Below are 20167 nucleotides of genomic sequence, written 5' to 3'. Positions count from 1 at the left end.
CCTGGACAGAGAGTGGGCCCATCACTGTGTCAGCTGCAGTGAGACCAGACACCCCAGGGAGCAGCTTTCCTGGAGTTCTCTAGTCTTGCTGAAAGTGGCACTGCAGCTCTGCTCTGAGAGTGGGGATGTCAGGCTGAAGCTGTGGCAGCCCTGCTCTCAGCACGGACCTGCCACAGCCCTATGCGATCAAACTTCTGTGAAGCTCTCTGGTCTTCTTGAGCTGCCGTGGCTCAATACTGAGAGCAGGGCTGCTAGGGCTTAGGTCTGGTGGTCCCACTCTCAGTGCAGAGCCACTGTATCAGTTTCAGTGGGACCAGAGAACCCCATGGAAACGAGAGCCCTGGAGCTCACTCACATTTCCTGGTGACACCATCCACAGGAACTTTGATTACAGATCTTTAAAAAATAAAATACAATAAAGTCATTGATATTGCCCATACAAAGAAAAGAGGACCCAGTAGAATAAATTGTTTTACTTCAATCCTTGTCATGCAGCTTTAGGGATACTTCTTCATCAGGTCAATCATTTTTGCATACATACGCATGGCTGCATCAAGACCCCAGATGAAATCTAGATGTTCCCAATCTGGGAAATGCTCATGAAAAATAAGATTAGTAAATTGAGAGAGTAACATGGCAATATCCTTTGGGTCTGCAATCACATCATGTCCACCACTCCAAACAGCAACTGGCATTTTCAAATTTTCTATTTCATATGCAGGAGGGGTTGTCTGGAAAAGAGGGGAACAGAGTAAAAAAGAAAAATCTGGAAAGCCACAGCAATTTTTTTTAACATATAAATTCTGAAGTGATTAAGGTTTATTTTCTCATGCAAGCACATTAAAATAAAATAATAACAATAAACCTTGCCCTCCATCCTTTTTTTCGTCCATCCCTGCTATTACTCGAGTAATTTCATCCTTCCCTCCCAGCAGTTGGAGGTAATGCCCTAACTAAAAGTTATCAATGTCAAAAGATTAAAATTGCACATAATACAAGGGTTGGAAGAACCAGAAGCAGACTTGCATCAGTTTCATGTGCTTTAGCATTCTAATGGGATTGTACGGAACTGGGATGCACTAGATAAAAGACAGTGTATTTAACTCTTACGATCCATGTGCCAATCTGTCAGATTATTCCATGCTTTTGGTATTAAAAATTCCTATTTGTCAGGATATTATCAAGTTAGAGGATGAACCTCCTTATGCAGCTTCTGGAATGCAGTTTCTGAGCACTTTCTTTAACTGAAAGATGATTTTAATGCTAACTGTTATGGAAGATAGTCATTTTTATGTCTAAGTATTGAATAAATGGCAACTTAATGTCTCAGTACCTATCTTTTCTCCCTGGTTTGTTTTGTAGGGCTGTGCGAAGCTTTGGTCCCTGATTCGATTTGGTGGAGATCAAGCCCAATTTGGTGGCTGAATCTCTGAATCTGAATCAAATCAGAGGACCCTGTAATCTCTCTGAATGGAATCAGAACCCTCCAAATCGATTCAGAGAAATTCAGCGATTCAGCAATTTAAATGTTTTTTCTACATACCTCTAGGTACCAGGCAGCTGGTGAATGCTGTGATGCTGGGGCAGATGGAGCTCCCCAGAGTGCTCGTCAGCAGACCCGGAAGTGGACCAGAATATTTCTGGTCCACTTCCGGGTCCATCTGGGAGCGCGCTGTGGGCCCCCCACACTCCCTTGGCTCAGCGACTGGTGCCTCCTGGGTTGAGGGGCACCTGGGTTCCACCCACAGCCGACTGCTGAAATGGGGGAGTGCGGGGGGGGGGCCCTGTGCACTCCCCAGCCAACCCAGAAGTGGACTGGAAGTACTTCACGTGGCGGCAGGGGGAGCATGCTCCTGTGGGATGTTCCATGCACCCCAGCATTGCAGCATTCACAAGCCACACTGGTACCTCAAGGTATTAATAAAAAATATTTAAAGCTGTGCCTATGTCCAAATTACTGATTCTCTGAATCAGCACTGAATCTTCTAATTCAGATTCAGCCAAATTGAATCACAGACAGTGATCCAAATCAATTAATCAAATCATTGTCCCCAATTCAGGCCAAATCTGAATCTGAATCAAATATGGCTCACTTCACACACCCCTATTGTTTTGTATATGCTTGATAGATGCATTTCCCTACATTCACAGCCTCTCCCCATTTCATTTGGAACCATATTCTACATTTTCCTTTTTCCAACAAAACCCACCAAGACTCTACCAGCTACTTACAGGTAAGGTAAGATGTTACATCTTTCTTTCTTTGTGATTGTTTCTTCTAGGAGGCCCCAGCAGGCTTACCCGAGACTCATTTGGCAATAAATGTCCACTTGTAAGAGTCAGTTATGCATCTTAATAACTTTTTACAGTTGGCCATATCTATATTAAATCACCTCTTCCATCACAGGGTTCCCAAGAACTACTGCCTGTGTTTCCTTATAGAATCATAAAAAATTAGGGTTGGAAGGGACCTCAGGAGGTCATCTAGTCCAACGCCCTGCTCAAAGTAGGACCATCCTCAACTAGATTTTTCCAGCCAGGGCTTTCTCTAGCTGAGTTTTGAAAACCTCCAAGGATGGAGCTTCCACTGCCTCTCTGAGTAACAATGGTTTAACTTTTCCCTTGTAAAGCAGTGGTGGCCAAGCATTTTGGCAGTTGTGCCACAAGTCAGCTCCCTGCCTCTTGCCCATCACCCCCTCCCCCCCAATTCTTGCTGGCCCCAAGTGGCCCTCGGATCCATCCCACACTCCAGAGACATACCTGATAGTCTGTGTCTTGGAGGCAAGGGTACTCCACCCTCTGGCTGCTGCTGTGCAGAGCAGAGCAGGGATAGGATGCAACAGGAAGTGACAGCACCAGGTTAATTCTTCCCTGACTGCACAACCGCCAGTTTTGTAATGCTTGCAAAGATCCAAAGCTTTGACTTTGGTGGTGGCTGCAGGGTCTGACCTGCGGGTTTACCTGTCTCTTCACAGTGACAGCTGACATGTCTGCTTTCAAGAATGCCTTTCTCCTGCTCTGCCCCACAGTGTTCTGCCTTAGGCTTACCTTCCAGCACCTCTCTTAATTGAGCACTCAGGGCTCATGTGCATACACCAACTTCCCGAGCCCTCATGGCAGGGATGCCACAGGTTGCCCACCCAACTGTAGAAGTACCATTGAAATATCTGAAAGTAGGTTTCCTTATCTTACTATAACTTCAGGTCTCTGGTTCTGTTTTAAGGGGTTTTTTAAAAATTTTTTTTCAAGTCCTCATCATTTCCAACAAAAAGTATATCATCCTACCTGATTGTATTTCTCCATATTCTTTTCTTTAGAGCCATAATCATAAGCTTGGAATTGCTTTGCACGGCATACCTGGTAATTACACATCAGTAATTAGACTCAAAAGCAGGACAGATTAGGAGATAGAAAGCAGAACACAGTATCTTTCACTTGTCAAGTCCATTGTATTAAATATTCTTTCCAGCATACCTAAAGCTCCTACTAATTTACTGGCAGTTACACATACTTACAATAAGGAGAACATTTGCATTCTGGCTGTATTCTGGACATTGCTGACAGCAAATGGAAACGGGTTCCAATGAGAAGCTTGTCTGGTGGCCTACTTAGGATGAGGTAATGGTCTTTATCAGTTCCTTGTGAACATCTTAAAAATCCCTTTTCAAAAGTCTCAGCAAAGAGGATGGAAAGATTAAGCTCTAGTAAGGGGCTGGACTCGATAATTCTCTGGGGTCCCTTCCAGCCCAAATGTCTATGAAATCCATGAAATAGTACCGCTTGTGTTTAATTTGAGTCAAGCAACATGCTTCCTTCTACCCAAATCTTTCTTTCTGAACCTTTTACTAAACTAAGTTTAGAAACATTTCAGAACAAAACACAATTGGAAAAAAAATTACCTTTTCCATATCATATGCAGCCAAAACTATTCAACATATAGTTATAAAGAATTTTGGTAAATTCAAAAATTTTCAAGCTAAAATTGTATTCAAAGAAAGTTGTTTTCTTGGTCAGCCTTCCCTTCTGCCCCTTGCCTCTAATTAGGAAGGCAGAGATGCACACAGTGATTAGTGTTTAATATTTTTATTCCAGTAATGCCAGGACCCAGGCCCAAAGAAAGATACGCATGCCAGATGCTGACTGATGTTACATGTAACTTTCTGGGGCAGGTATCCATACTGGAGTCTCCAGCCCTGAGGTACATGCCTTGGCTCCCAATTCAAAACACAGGAAAAGTTAGGAGCCTAAGAATGAGGTTCCATGGCAAACTGAGTGGGCAGCCACCTACAGTTTCTCGCAATAAAGAACTGTGAACACAGGGTCTCACCTTAATCACCCCCGCTCAAGAGTTTAAGCCCTAGTCAGCATTACTGGGAGATTCCACTCCACTTTGAATTCTCAAGCCCAGAACTCCTGGAGGCAGAAACCTACAACTTCATTTGCAAAAGCAGAGTAAGTTTTGCTTTTTCCTTAAAACACTGAAGATGTGATAAGGCTCTGCCACTTACACATGAGACATCAGTGGGACAGACCATTCACTCAGGAGATGGGAGACACAATTCAACTTCCTCTAGAAGTTCCTGCCTAATTCTCTCCATTCTTGATAGGGAACTCAGCTGCTAAGCACAGGTTGTAGAATATACCCCATGGCATGGGCACCTAAAAATGTGTGCCAAGTCCTCTTCTCAATCTATTTCTAAATCCATAAGGGCCCTCTAAGATTCCCAGTGTAATTCTCAGTATTGAGCCAGGTTCCTTATAAAACAGACTGGGAAAGTTAGGTGTCTCAGAATGGGAGTCAAAAGCCAGCAGACTGACCAGGAGGCCACCTAAGCCAGTAGGACAGTAGACTCAGAAGAACAGCAGGGCCTACTCTTCACAGCCCAAAAGGCAGTTAAGTGGAATAGGTAACTGTGCACAAAAGGAGGCATAAACTATCTACAGAAGCCAGGCACCTGAACCAGCTCTGTTCTTTTTACAAAAAAGTGCAGAGGAGGAGGTTGTGCCCTCCCTATATCCAATAATCCAATTGCTACAGCCTGCAACTGGCTTTTGGGGGATTCAAGATCCAAGCTCTCGTCTGCACATTTTAGATGGATGATGTCCCACCACTGGCTTGCTGTGTATGTGGGCTCTGCTGTTATTCCTCCTGGCTATGTTTTATGCAAGATGAGGTCTAGTAGCTTTGTTCTGAGGAAACCCATAAGAGGGGTTCCATAGGCAATGTAAGTGAGAAGTGGTGCCTACAATTAGGATCTCACTGAAACTTGAGTGCTGAACAGTTTGGGGCCATTGGGAATATTACTTGACAGCATTTGGGCCACTAGAGGGAGTTCTGGGCACAAGAAGTTACAACTACTTAGGCCTTGTTACACTGTGAGACACACAGATGTTGATTGGCATTAGTGCTAGCTCAGAGGCAGGACAAATACAGCCTGTGGGCTGAATCCAGCCTGCCAGGCAATTTCATTTGGCCCTCAGGAGCCCACCAACTAATTGTACCCCACCCAGCCTGCATGCCTCACTCCCACCCTTGTGGGAAGAAGAGCCCAGCTCAGCCAACATGCAGCTACTAGGCTGGACTGCTGCTGCCACTGCTACAGCTGCTGGGGGATCTGCTCAGCTTCCCTGGTGTCCCACTCACTCTGGGCACTTGGTGGGGAAGTGGCGGGGGTAAGGGCAGGGGCAGGGAATTGAAGCTGGGCAGGAGTGTGGGACTGGGGCTGGAGGCAGCATGGAGCCTATGCCCAGGGGGGCACTGTAGTGTGTGGATTTTGCAATATAGAAGTAAGGCCATTTCTTTTACCTTTAACCTCAATACATAGAAGCAGACACAGCACATACTAGACGGGTGAAAAGAGAAGTGCTGTGTAAAGGGTTACTGATAAGATATGAAACTAGCTGAATCCGATCAACAGAGGAGCCTCGTCAACAGAGGAACCTTGAAAGCAGTACAAAAATTGTTTTCTTTCAAGCAGACTACTTGGCAAAAATATATAAAACATGCAGTCACGAGAGTTAAACTTCGGTGTTCATGCGCATAATGTCACTTGATTGGATAGTATAGTAATTTAGTTAGTAGATGATTGAGTATTCTTACAAGCACGAGCTAATCACAAACTAATGCTGACGTTAAAATAGTATTATAACTGGTAGGCGGGGTCCCTCTCCAGAGGCACCTCGCTGCAGCAAATAAAGATTCTGTATCTGACTTTGGATACTTGCTCTGCATGATCACTGCCCCAGCCTGGAGCAAACTGCACATAGCTTTAAGAGCGTAATTCGCACAGAGCTCGGGTGGGCAGGGTGTAAGGACCTCCCACACACTCTCCCCCATGCTGCACAGCCCCCACTGCCAGCAGCAGCAAACAGGCAGGTGCTTGGGGTGCTCATGCCTGCACAAGTGCTGCTGCCCACTGGCGCATGGCTCACCAAAACTCATTAAGCAACCCTGCAGTCAAAATCATTGCCCGCCCCTGTGCTAGCTTGACTCTGGAGCAGTCACACTTCAGGCCAGCATGGGCCTGGAGGACTGAAAGGTTAGAATGCCCTTCTCCACCCTTTCTGGACACCCCTTCACCTCTGTGGCTCTTCCCTGTCCTCCCCCACTCCTGGGGTTCACCCCCACTCCCCTTCTTTTCTTGTGGCTGCCTACACATTCTGTCTTGAAGGAGCAGGCAGGGAAGGGTTAACCTGCCTGTCTTGCCACAGCTGCCACTAGTGCTGGGCTGCTTTTTGCTAAGACTGGACAGGCAGGTTAACCCTTCCCTGCCTGCTTCCCTGGGACAGACAGTACAGCAGGGGTAACCACAAGTTAGCAGGGGGGATGGGAGGGGGCAAGGGAGTGGGGAGGGGGCAGTGAGCAGGGATCTGAGATGGTAGAGAAAGCTGGGGGTGGGGCAGGGACACAGGCCTGATTGGGGCTAGTGGGGAAGGGGGGCCAGTGTGGTGTTTTTTTTGTTTACACTAAAGCGCAGCCTAGAGTGGCTATACCTTAAAGTAACACAAGTTGGGTAACACTATCAGGGATAATCATGCCCTAGAATGGCATACCTTTGAGTTGCCTAACAAGTGCTTGAAAAGTGTTTCAGATGTTAAATGTGCAGATAATCCAGGTGTTAATAGCTCCAGGACTCACCCAAAATTACCCTTTAACAAGGCCCTTATAAACACACCATTTCAGCAGTTCATATTTAAAAGGAATGTATCAACCAGCATTTTCAGACCAGACATATGCCCAACAGCAGAAGTTTAAGCACTTAAAAGCACTTAATTTGCTTGCAGAATCATAGGTATCTAAGTAATGTTATGGAGTGATGTTATGGCCATGATGTCCCAGGAATGATAGGAGAAGTCAGGATTTCTTTAGTGTGATATCTTTTACTGGACAAACTGCAACTCTATCCCAACTATGCTGTGAATCCAATGAAGGATATCCTGCTAAGAAATCCTTGTATCTAAGTAGCTGATTTTGTTGCCTGCACACTCAGAAAGCACGACACACACAGAAAAGTTGGAAGAAAAGGAATTATTTTGTCTTGAGAAGAGAGTTGGATTCATGGAGAGTCTTCTGATACAAAAAGAAGATTGCTATAAAAAGCATACTGTTTTCCGTGCTCATAAAGGGCAGGAAAAGAAATAATGGCCTAAAATTGCAACAACAGACTTAAATTAGATAATAGGGAAAATAACTGTAACTCTGATAATAGTGAAATGCTTGACAGATCAGCCTGGGAGATTGTGGAATCACCACCACTGAAAGTTTTTGATAGAAGGCTAGGCAATATTTGTGTGGGATACTTCAGACACAGAAGATCCTGCTTTTATCAGGGTACTGAAGCAGAGGTCCCTTCCATGTAAGTACAAGATTTTATGGACCTATGTTCTGGATTTCAGTACCTAAGTCCCTTTGAAAATCTGTTCTTTAGGCATCTCATGTACAAATCTTCCCTTTTGGAAACAGGAATGTGTTGTCTTAGTCCTAATTACTGTTGTATATTACTTTGTACCAATCCACATGTTGCAAAATGACAAGTAGGTAATTCTCTTATATCAGAATATGAGATAAAGCCATGCCATTGCATATCCCAAATATAGTTTCTCAAGATGCTTTTCAACTTGACAAACAACTCCCAAAGAATTTTTGCCTTATCAAAAGCTTCCTCCAGTCTTAGGATTGATCTGCAGTCTTGAGCAACATGTATTTTATTCGCGGGTGCAGATAAAAAGGATATGATGCCAGTAATGTAATCCAGCTGTTTATTAACCTCCCGTTTCTAGTTTCTATTTTCTCACCAAGTTTCCATTGTCTTTCCAATATATTAAACTTGTAGAAATTATGCTTTATTTCCCAATAGTTTCAAATAGTTTCAAAATTAAAATCATCTTAACAAAGGCTGTAAATATATGTATTGATATATAATAAGATAAAATAAGCAAGAGGATTACACACATATTCTAACCCTGAATCATTTCAGTTGCATCTAGCCTGCATAAAATATATGCTAAGCTCCTGGTACATTTCAAGAGATAATTAATACCTGATGCCAATGTAGTATGTTTTGCACGGCTGTTCCAGCAGGGGCATGTGCTACATATACATCTGCACGACTCTAAAATGAAAATATTGATTATTATAAACATAGAATTTCATGTGACAATGAGGTTAAATTAATATATGAAGGACCTGGATCAGCACTTAATTAAAAACATTAGGATGCAATAAAAACAGGGAGTATATGTATATATTAATGAAATAATAGGTAAAACTAAATACCGTATTATGTGATAGCATTTTGACTACTAGAAGGCCTCCAGGGCACAAAGAATTACTTCAACACACAAGGCCCATCCATACACGCAGGTAAAATAGCGATGGGACAGATTTTAATTCTTTCTCCCTTCTCCTTGGTCTTATGAATCTCTTAGTATTCCATGCAAACTGGAACTGCTTTAAGAAAAAGCAAGGGGGGGGGTTTATGCATAAACAATAAAAATGCTATGTTTTCTGTCTGAGCATACTTTCCCTCTCCATGGTGGACAACATTCCTGATTCATGTTACAGCTCTCACATCACTGTTATCTTGTTTTTGACACAGGCCAGTTCCCAATGTATAAGAAGTGCTAGCCAGAACAGTGGTTGGTTTCATTGTCTTAACATGGTCAAAGCAGGAGGGCAGCAGAAGATTGTCTTAATTTCTAAGAGTTCCTACTGTATAGGTCTTCGTGTCTATTCTGTTTTGGAATACAGTAAATCATACAGAGAGTGAGAGACATTAGGCACTATCACCTACTCACAAAGGCATTAGACAGTAGGCCTGTGCAAGTCAGCAGCGATCTGACCCGACTTCGGATCCAGCTGTTTTGGATGGCCATGATCCGATCCAGAGCTCCAGAGCAGGTTTCCACCTTGATCCAGCCAAAGCAGCTCTGAAGCTTCAGAGCCGCCTCAGAGATCCGGCCATAGGGTATAATGGGGAATCAATGGAAGATCTATAACTTTGTTGTTTTTTGTCCAGTCCGATTTGGATGAAACTTGCAAGGATGGTAGCCTCTGCTGAGAGCATGAAGCCTACCAAGTTTCAAGAAGATCTATAAAGGGGTTTGGGGGGAACTGTACCCCAAATTCTTGAAAACCAAATTCATGTCACGGCTGTGTGTTACAACACGGGGGGGGGGGGGGGGGGGGGGGTCAAAACTGCAGGGCTTACTGAGGCCACAAAGCCTGCCAAGTTCAAGGAGATACGTGCAGGAGTTTGGGGAGAACTGCACCTCAATCTGCTGACAAGCAAAACTCATGCCATGGGTGACACTGCGTGTGCTAAGGTGCAGCGGGGTGACAGCTGCAGGGATGGTGGTTCCTGCTGTGACGCCTGCCAGCTGTCAAGGAGATCGGTGCAGGGGGGCTCTGGGGCCCTGCACCCCTAGGTACTGACAGGCAAAAATCATGCCAAGAGTGTGTCTGTCTGAGGCAGTTGATTGTCTGTATTGATTCTTTCCTTTCCTTAGCCTGGTTTTGTAGGTGCTGATTGATGCTCCTTAAGTCATTATGTAGCAGCTAGGTCCTGTGTATTGAGTTGGTCCCTGAGTCCCTGAGTGAATCATGATTGATCGATTGGTAACACAGCAGCTTAGCAGCCAGGCTGCAGTAATGTCTCCCTTCCCTGCCCCAAGACAGACATCCTCAGTCCCACATCACCCATGGCACGAGTTTTGCTTGTCCTCAGCTTGAGGGGCAGTTGCGCCCAAACCTCTGCACCAATCTTCTTGAAACTTGGCAGGCTTTGCAGCCTCAGCAGAGGCTACCAGCCCTGCAGTGTTCACCCCACCATGTTGTAACACCTAGACGTGACATGAGTTTTGCTTTCAAGAATTTGGGGTGCCATTCCCCCCAAACCCTTGCACCGATCTTCTTGAAACTTGGCAGGCTTCATCATCTCTGCAGAGTCTACCATCTCTGAAGATTTCATCCTAATTGGACAAAAAACAACAAAGTTATAGATATTTTATTGTTTCCCCATTATACCCTGTGGCCAGATCTCCGAGGTGGCTCTGAAGCACTTCAGGAGCTCTGAACCGCTTTGGGAAGCCAAACGAGGCAGCACTTTGACCCGGATGTGCTCCGTCAGACTCCAAAGTGTCCAAAGCTTCTCCATATCCGAAGCTCTGTCCAAAGCCTCTCACAACCCTTTTAGACAGTTTTGCCAATTTATATTGGGCTGCCAATTTAAGACTTATCCTCATTGACTCCCTATTGGATACTCCCCACTCAATATTCCTTATGAAACTCCCCACATGGTAAGAACATAAGGACAGAAGAAGTGCCATACTGGGTCAGGCTGCTGGTCTATCAAGGCTGTGTTTGACTTTGACAAATAGCAAAATACTTTGGGAGGAGAGTATATGAAGATCTAGAATGATCCATCCTTTTCATAGCCTCCCTGGCATCAACCATCATTGTCAAAGGATACATTTGTGATTGTTATATTTAACAGGTACCAAAAAGACTGCCCCTCTCTGAATTTATCTAATCCTTTTTTGAAGCCAGTTATACAATCTGCTTCTTTAACACCCTGTATCTATGCATTTTACACGATAACTATAGTATGTAAAAAGTACTTCCTCTTGTTTGTTTTAGACCTGCTTTCTGATAACTTCAGTTAGTGGCCTCTAATTAATATATTCTGGGACTTGGTGAATAACAGCTCCTTAGTTACTTTATCTACATCTTTTTGATCTGCTGCTCTTTTGTAGCTCTCATTCTGAGGGGTCCCTTTCTGCCCACAGGAAACCTGGGGTGGGGGTGGGCCGCTGTAGATTCTTCTTTGGGGCCAAACACCTAAATGCTGGGGCCTATGATGCTTTCTGGCATCTCTGTCCATTGGGCAACTTGGTTATAAATGACTTTCCCAAGACTTGCAGGTAGCATTTACTAGAGATACAGGAGTAAGATTTTCTCTTGAGCTCTCCTCTGGGAGCCGTGAGAAAACCAGTTCCCTCGTTATAAGAGCCAGCATTAATAGCTGTGAGCAGCTCTAAGATAAGACACTGATGTAAAGTCCTTACTGCAAGGACAGCTGAACTATTTGGGTTGCTAAGCATTACTTGGGGGGTTAGGTTTTTCTAGATTAGCTCTGTGTCTGTGATAGTAAGTTAGAAACTGAGAGAACTGGTGAAGCTTGAAGAAATGTCAGTGGTGGCAGCAATCCCGGAATATGAAGGATGAAAGTCTTCCAGTAGTAAAGGAAGTCATTGATGAGTCTGAAGAGAACTGAAGAATCCAAGATCTGTATGTTCAACTGCAGATATGGCAACCATTTCTAGAAGGAAAGAGTGAATCCTGGTGATGTTGGGTCACAGTGCTTTCCCTTTCTTTTGCCTCTTCACCTTCATAGTGAAGGGAGTTCACTCAAAATAGTCAATGCCTTGTACTTGTTGGTGCTACAGGGGATGATTCAGTGCTCAAATCTCCAAGTTGTTGGAGATTAATATCACATTTCTTCAAACTGGCCATGAGGGTGTTCTTCAATCTCTTCTTTTGCCCACTTCTAGAAGGGTAACCATTGGCAAACTGGAATTGTAGGACCTGTTTCGGGAGCCCGTTGTGAGATATCTTTATGACAGAGCTTCTCAAACTATGAGGCATGCCTCCCTGGGGAGTCAGGGCATCATGTCAAGGGAGGAATGATCTGTGAGTCTTTTTATTTTTTTGAGGATAAATTGGATAAGTTGAAAAAAAGTTATATATTTTAAATATCTTTTTAAAATAAAAATAAAATAATGGAAAAAGCTTGTGTTTAACATACTAATGTTTATCAACTCCGACAGATAAAACATATGTTATGTCATGTTTTGTACGTAAACTTACAAACCTCATCAGTGCATTTAGTGAGAGACAGTTTAAATGAGAAATGGATTGTTTTGTGACAACGGGAGAAAAGCACACAACCAAAGCTGAAGAGAGTGCAGCAGCAAGGTTTCCAGCAAAAGACCAAGGTCAAAAATACGATAAAGTTTATTTAAAGCTTGGTTTTACATGGAGCAGGTCCAGCGATGCATCAAGGCCTCAATGTATTGTATACACCAAAGCACTGGCAAATGACAATATGGGGCCCTGAAAGCTATGCCAGCATCTTGAAACAAGACACCCTACCTTGATATCTAAACCTGTAGAATTTTTTCAGAGGAAATTCAATGAATTAACAGGACAAAAACATGTTGAAGTGTAAAGCACTGTTAATCTGAAGGCTGTTGTGGTTTCTTACCATGTGGCTTTGCGTATTGCCAAAGCAGACAAGACTCACAACATAGGTGAGAAACTAATCCTTCCAGCTTTAAAGGATATGTGGTCAGTGATGATAGAACAGAACACAGCATCACAGCTAGATGTGATTCCACTTTTGAATGACAGTTTCATGCCATACTGAGGAGACGGCCACTGATGTAAAAGAGCAGCTCTTAGCAAGTGTTCATCAAAGCTCATATTATTCTGTTCAGATAGATGAGTCTACCAATATATCAAACACTGCACAGCTAATGATGTATATGTATTTTGCTACAACAACAGAATTGAAGGAGGAATGTTTTGTTTTGCCATCCTCTTCCCACACAAGCAACTGGTGAAGAGCTTTATAACTGTTAAATACTTTTGCCCAAGACACGGGCCTTGACTGGGGATGTAGCTTTGGAATTTGCAGCAATGGTCTATGACAGGATGGCATAATGGGCGTGTGACAACAGTACAAGAAGTGGCCTCCACAGCAACCTGGAATCATTGTATGATCCACAGACAGATACTGGCTGCTAAGATGTCAGACGAGCTCAGCATTCTCCAGGGACTGCCCTCTAGTTCTAATATTTGAGGGGACACCTGGATGGTTTTGATAGGTTAGTAAGTTATCTTGTGTTTTGTGAAGTTAGCAGTGAGTCCTAGCATTTCATATGCTTCACAGGAGCAGCTGAGAGTGATCTAGAGGTCTTCAATTGATGGACACACACAACACATCATCAGCATACTGCAGATCAGTAATGGAAGTGTTGTCCATTGGATTTGGCATGTAACAGGTTGATGTAAAAAGAGATTCCTGTCATCCCCATGCTAAGAAAAACATTACCAAAGCAAATATGAAGGATCAAAAACCCAGGATCATGCAGTCTGAAAAAGTATTGGGGTTATGTTTTTGGAAAAAGTCTGTAGAGGAAACTTTTTGGGACTGCATGATAAAACTGTTAAGAAAGGAAAGAATTGTCGACTAGTGTTTTATTCTAACTGGGCACATCTATATGTTCATTAATGCACCTTAGTTACTGCACATTTATTTTAGTATTTGCCTAATAAAGTACTAACTACATGTGCAGTAACTAGGGCTATTGCACAGTAGCACTGGCTCGTGGTTATTTTGTGACACTTACTGCACAGTAGCCTAATAACACTGGTCAGTAGGCTATTAGCGTGGTTTTTGACCAGCATGCTACTGAGCAGTGTTATTAGGCTAATGCATAGTAGGCATTTCATGTAGATGCGCCTGTGTTCAGGAAACCAGACTTCATACTCTGCTGGTAAATAAGCATAATTGCATCGAAGAAACTATCTGATTCTAATAATAATTTTTACTTGTAATAGAATCAACCTCCATAGGACAATAGATTTGGCTAACTGCTCAGGTCCAAAGGGAACAATGCACAAGACATTTGTGCAATATGAACCTGTATTGATCAAAATTTGGACCCAGAATTTTGGATTATCCCATTCTTAGTTAAAGTCTAATTTGGTGTTGGCCAAAGCTAGCAGGATACTCTTATTCCTTCAGAATACTGCTGAACTGAACCAAAACTTAGGCAGGTGAAAATAACTACTTATATACAATGTCTAGACACATTATTTATTTTAGAAATTATTTTAGTTTTATTACTTTAAAATACTTACCATATTCATATTTGGAAGATTATGGCCAGCCACGAAAAAGAAGACAGAGGTACAAAACTTACTTAGGACAGTACACAATTTTGTAAGAGGTTTCTTCAGAGGTTCATATTGTCGAAAGACTCCCTTATTACCAAAGAAAATCTGGGGGGGAAAAAAAAACCAATTTTATTCATACAAGAGTAGAGCATGTAGGAAGCCTCATGGGTCTGCCATTACAAGCACCTGGTGACCCCTGAGTTTCAACCCACCCACTGTCTCTCTCCAGCCCCATCTCACTAATGTGAAATGAACAATCAATCAAACCTTTGATTATTATTATCTCTCTTCATTATTATTATTATTAGGACTAAAGGATAGAAAAATAGCAAACAGTTTGCTATTTTTCTATCCTTTAGTCCTAATATTTCCACAAGCTCACAACTACCCATTCCTTCTTATTCTACTGAGCAATAAACATGAAGGAAGCCTTCCTTCCATTTTTATGGCAATAAAATATTTAACCTGGCTCTGTCATTAGAGACAGCCAGGTTAAATATTATTATTATACTGCCTCTGATTACAGGTAGTCATTTGCATTGACATAAACATTTGTCATATTCAAGTGAACAGAGTCATGCCCTGAAGCATCTTCTCAAAGTTAAAGAAGTAAAGAAGTTAAAATAAAAAAAAGGCTTCATCCCCACCTGCAGTGGTTTGTTTGGAGCCCTATCAACAGAGGAGCAGGAGGATGTTGTTCTGTCAGTGGAAGTGACCAGGCCAGGCCTCCCCAAAGTGGGGAGGACTGAGACCACTGCCACCAAAAGGAAGCAATGGGTAGTGGTTGGAGTGTCCCTTCTCCAGGGGAAGGAAGCACCCATCTGCCAGCCTGATCTGTTGTCTCAAGGGGTCTGCTGCTTGCCCAGAGCCCATATCTGAGATGTCATGGAAGGATTACCAAGACTCATCTGGCCTCTGATTACTACCTCATGCTGCTTATCTATGTGGGCATCAATAATACTGTCAGGGGGGACCTTGGGCAGATCAGCTGTGACTACAGGGCTCTGGGTGCAAGGGTGAAGGAGATAAGGGCTCAGGTTGTGTTTTCCTTGATCCTTCTGGTCCAGGGGAAGGTCCCAGGCAGAAGCAGAAGCATCCTGAAGATCAATACAAGGCTGCACAAATTGTGTCATCAGCAGGGCTTTGGCTTCTTTGACCACAAGATGTTGTTCCAAGAAGAGAGATTGCTAGGAAGAGATAGGATCCACCTGACAAAGGGGGAAGAGTATCTTCACAGACAGGTTCAATAACTTAGTGAGGAGGATTTTAAACTAGGTTTGCCAGGGGATAGAAACCAAAGCCCTGAGGTAAGTGAGGAAGCAAATGTCCTAGAGGAAGTGCAAGCAGGAGGGGGCAACAAGGGAGGCCTTCTCATTCTTCCTGAGAAAGCAGGGCAATCAGCTAGTTACCTCAGATACCTGTACACAAATGTATGCCACATCAGAAATAAACAGAAAGAACTGGAAGTCCTCATACAGTTATGGAACTGTGATGTGACTGGAATAATAAAGACTTAATGGGATAGCTTGCATGACTGGAGTACTGTCATGGATGGGTATAAACTGTTCAGAAAGAACAGATAGAGAGAAGAAGAGGAGGAGTTGGTCTTTATGTAAAAGATGAAGCTGTATGAATGCTCAGAGGCACAATATGAAACTGGAGATAGGCTGGTTGAAAGTCTCTGAGTTTGAGACAGTGAGGAGAGCAACAAGAGTGCTTTCATGATGGGTGTCTGATATAGGCCACCAAACCAAGAGGATGAGGTGGATGCAGCTTTCTTCAGACATCTAGTGGAAATATCCAGATCGCAGGCTCTGGTTCTCACTGGGGACTTCAATAACTCCGACACCTGCTAAGAGAGCAATAAAGCAGTGTATAGGCAATCCAGAAAGTTTTTGGAGAGTGTTAGGCACAACTTCCTGGTGCAAGTATTGGAGAGGCCAAATAGAGGCTGGGTTCTTTTTGACCCGCTGCTCACATATAGGGAAGAATTGGTGGGGAATGTAGTAGTGAATGACATTTTGGGCAGCAGTGAACATGAGATGATTAGGCTGAGGATCCTTAGGAAAAGACAGAAGGAGAGCAGCAGAGTAAGGAATCTGGTCTTCAGAAAAGCAGACTTTGACTCACCCAGGTAACTGAATGGACAGGATGCCCTGGGAGGCCAGTCTGAGAAAGAGAAGAGCCCAAGACAGTTGGCTGTCCTTTGAAGAAACCTTATTGAGGGCACAGGAATGAACTATCCCAATGTGCAGGAAGATTAGTAAATATGGCTGAAGATCATTGGTTTAGCAGGGAACTCTTCAATGAACTAAAACACAAAAAGGCAGCTTCCAAGAATTGGAAACTTGGAAAAATTATTAGAGAGGAAAAAAAAGTGTATTCCTCAGGCATGCATGGATGAAATCAGGAAGGTCAGAGTGCAATTGGAGTTGCAGCCAGCAAAGAATGTGAAAAATAACAAGAAGGGTTTCTACAAGTATGTCAGGAGCAAGAGGAGGATCAGGAAGAGTATGGGTCCCTTACTGAATGGAGGAGACAACCTAGTGACAGAAGATGTGAAAAAGGCTGAAGTATTCAATGCCTTTTTACCTCAGTGTTCACAGGCATGGTCAGCTCCCACACTACTTCACTGGGCAGCATAGTTTGAGGAGGAGCCAACAGTGTCAAAAGAACAGGTTAGGAACTGTTTAGAAAAGCTGGATATGTATGAGTTCATGGTGCCAGACTCAATGCACTCAAGGGTGCTGAGGAAGTTGGCTGATATAACTGCAGAGCCATTAGCCATTATCTTTGAAAATGCATGGAGAATTGGGAGAGATCCTGGACAATTGGAAAATGGCAAATCTATTGCCCATCTTTAAGAAAGGGTAGAAGGGGGATCCAGGGAACTACAGACTAGTCAGCCTCACCTCAGTCCCTGAAAAAATCATGGAGGAGTCCATTTCTAAGTACTTGGAGATGATTAGGAACAGTCAGCATGGACTGACCAAGGGCAAGTCACGTCTGACCAACCTGATTGCCTTCTACAATGAGATGACTGGCACTGTGCATGTGGGGAGAGGAGTGGATGTGATATACCTTGACTTTACTAAAGTTTTTGATAGAGTCACTTACAACATTCTCGCAGACAACCTAAGGAAGTATGGGCTGGACGAATGGATTGTAAGGTGGATAGAAATGAATGGACGAATGGATTGTAAGGTGGCTCAAGCATTGAGCTCAGAGCATAATAATCAATGGCTTGATGTCTATTTGGCTGTCAGTATTAAGTGAAGTGCCACAAGAGTTGGTCCTGGGGCTGGTTTTGTTCAATGTCTTCATCAACGACCTGAAAGATGGCATAGAGTGCACCCTCAGCAAGTCTGCAGATCACACCAAGCTGCAGGGAGTAGTAGATATGTTGGAGGGTAGAACTAGGATTCAGAGATGCACAGACTAATCGGAAGAATGGATCAAGAGACTTAGATAGCGTGACCATATTGTTTTTAGGGAAATCTGGAACACTGCCTCCCCCAGCCCTAAGTCAGCAGTGCTGTTGCAGGCAGAGGCATGTAGGCAGGGAGCAGTCTGGTGGGGAGGCGGAGCAACATATTGCACCAGGCAGGTGCCTGCCCACCAGCCTGCCTGGTGCACCATGCTGCTCTACCTTCCTTGTGGATTGCACCCTATACCCCTGAGATTCCGGGACTTTTATTTCAATTTTCACCAACCATCTGGGACTGACTTATGAAACCTGGGACTGCCCTGGCCAAACTGGGATGTATGGTCACCCTAGGTATTGACTGCAGTAATAGAAAGCAAAACACTTCTATAACCTCACCTACTTACATTATTTAAATTACAGAGAGACTCCAAACTGTAACAAAATATTTGAATAATCAAATATCTGAGGTATGCATTTTAAACAGTCATGACCACATCTCAGCTTCTTCCAGTTCCTGACATTGCACCGCCATGTACGACTACCCTCCCCATACCCCTGCAAACTAGGATGGGTCCAGGGGGCATTCAGTAGCTTTGCAGTGTTCACAGACTCCCCTACATTAGCTATCCATATAGGTAGGGGCAAAGTAGATGCAGTCAAAATTGGGAATCCTGCTATTTGGGTGAAGGAATAACATACCTTGAGTAATGATTCAGGAAGACGCAAAAACTTTATCACGGGGCTTGTTGCATAAGTAAGAGTGGCTACAGGACCCAATGCAAAAAAGATCTTGATTTTTTGAGCCAACTCTGGATTAGTCAAAAATGCTGTAAAACCTAAGAAAATAGAGCAAATATCTTAATATAGCAAAACTGAATCTGAAATAGCCCTGGTTTACTCAAATGAAAATCAAATTTTCATTCTCAATCCCAATTCAGATTATACTTGGAAAAATTAAATTCCATGGATATTGTTCAGTTGGATTCTAGTGGCCAAAAGTAAGCAAACTACTTGATATTTTCAAATTACTTTATTGGGACGGTAGGGTTACAGTGATGTTGAAATCATGATGGTCCAAGAAATAATGGACCACTATGTATTTGGGAGTTACTTCAATAAAAGACATCAACAAAACAGTCCTTGCCTCTTGTAGTCACTGGAAGTTTCTCTAAAATCAGATTTTTGTTGCTTTCTAAAATTTTCATCTAGGCATTGAAAAATCCAGTGTGCTATTTTGTGCATTTTATGCTAGTTAGTTTCCAAAGACCAGAAGAATTTTAAAACATGTAAACCAATAGTACAGTATTCCAAAGGTTTGGATTGAGGAACAGAATACTATTTTAATCTTAACTCTAAATATAATTATACAATACAACAATGTCCACATACAAAACTAATAAAGCACCGACTTAAACTCAAAAAAGCAGGGGAGTAGCAAGGTAAAAATGAATTCAGCCCTTTGTTGACTTGCTATATTTCATTCTTGGATGGTAAGGCATTTGATAATACTGATTTTAATGGCTGTCAATTTGTTTTAAAGCAGTAGCATTTCCCATCCAAGTATCAAAACTGCATTTAGAAAATTAGGAAATTGGTTTAAAATCATGAGATTTTAAGAATAATAGTAGTTAATAGTATTTATGATTACTGGTTAAGCTGCACACCAATCTAACATACACCTTAACATACCTACAGTTGTCCCTGCTGAATGGCCAGCATAATAGAGCTGTTTCTGTCCAGTTTTTTCCAGGATAAAATGTAGCATTGCTGGAATATCATATTTACCCATCTCATCAAAACTACAGGGAGAAAACATAAATAATTTAAATGAATAAATTCTAATACAATTGGCCACAACAGCACACAGATTCCTTAGTTAAGTGAAATAGGGACTGGTCAGTAATCATGTCAATTCCTGGGTTCTTTGTTTCCCTTCAAAGAGGAAGTACCACTAATGTGTTTCAAATATTTAGCATGTGTATTTGCTGTACCAAGCAGTACAGTGAGAGAGAAGATGTCTAGACAGGGCTCCTGAAAAGCTACTAGCTTTATAAATAGGAGTCTCCTCTATATTGTATGACTTTAACAGCATGGCTGGTAAATATGGATCAACCTTAATCTGGCTGTGAGCTTGTTCAGTACTTGCACACTTCTGAGAGTGACAGAGCTTTCAGTTTTCGGACAGCATCCTTCCCTTATCTCTGAGAATTAAACTATGGAGAGTTTTGCTGCACTGGCATGGATTGTCCACCTTACTTCATTCTCTCTCTCTCTCCTAC

The 20167-nt window shown here is 42.9% G+C and overlaps 1 protein-coding gene across 1 annotated transcript in view; it reads right to left on the bottom strand.

The window, feature by feature from the left end:
- Positions 1–438: 438 nt before the first annotated feature.
- The window catches only part of LOC149859889 (lysosomal acid lipase/cholesteryl ester hydrolase-like), a 28125-nt gene continuing 8396 nt past the window's right edge, over positions 439–20167 (bottom strand). The window contains exons 4-9 of the mRNA XM_090056905.1: positions 19578–19687; positions 18588–18724; positions 14426–14566; positions 8541–8612; positions 3286–3357; positions 439–731 (exon numbers count right to left, since the gene is read on the bottom strand). Coding sequence (XP_089913031.1) covers positions 498–731; positions 3286–3357; positions 8541–8612; positions 14426–14566; positions 18588–18724; positions 19578–19687 — 766 coding nt within the window. The 3' untranslated portion in view covers positions 439–497. The remainder of the gene's footprint in view (positions 732–3285; positions 3358–8540; positions 8613–14425; positions 14567–18587; positions 18725–19577; positions 19688–20167) is intronic.

The sequence above is a fragment of the Crocodylus siamensis genome, chromosome 7, assembly GCF_052110815.1.
Source record: "Crocodylus siamensis isolate JL-2025a chromosome 7, ASM5211081v1, whole genome shotgun sequence".
Taxonomy (NCBI): Eukaryota; Metazoa; Chordata; order Crocodylia; family Crocodylidae; genus Crocodylus; species Crocodylus siamensis.
This window is presented reverse-complemented; position numbering and strand designations above follow the sequence as displayed.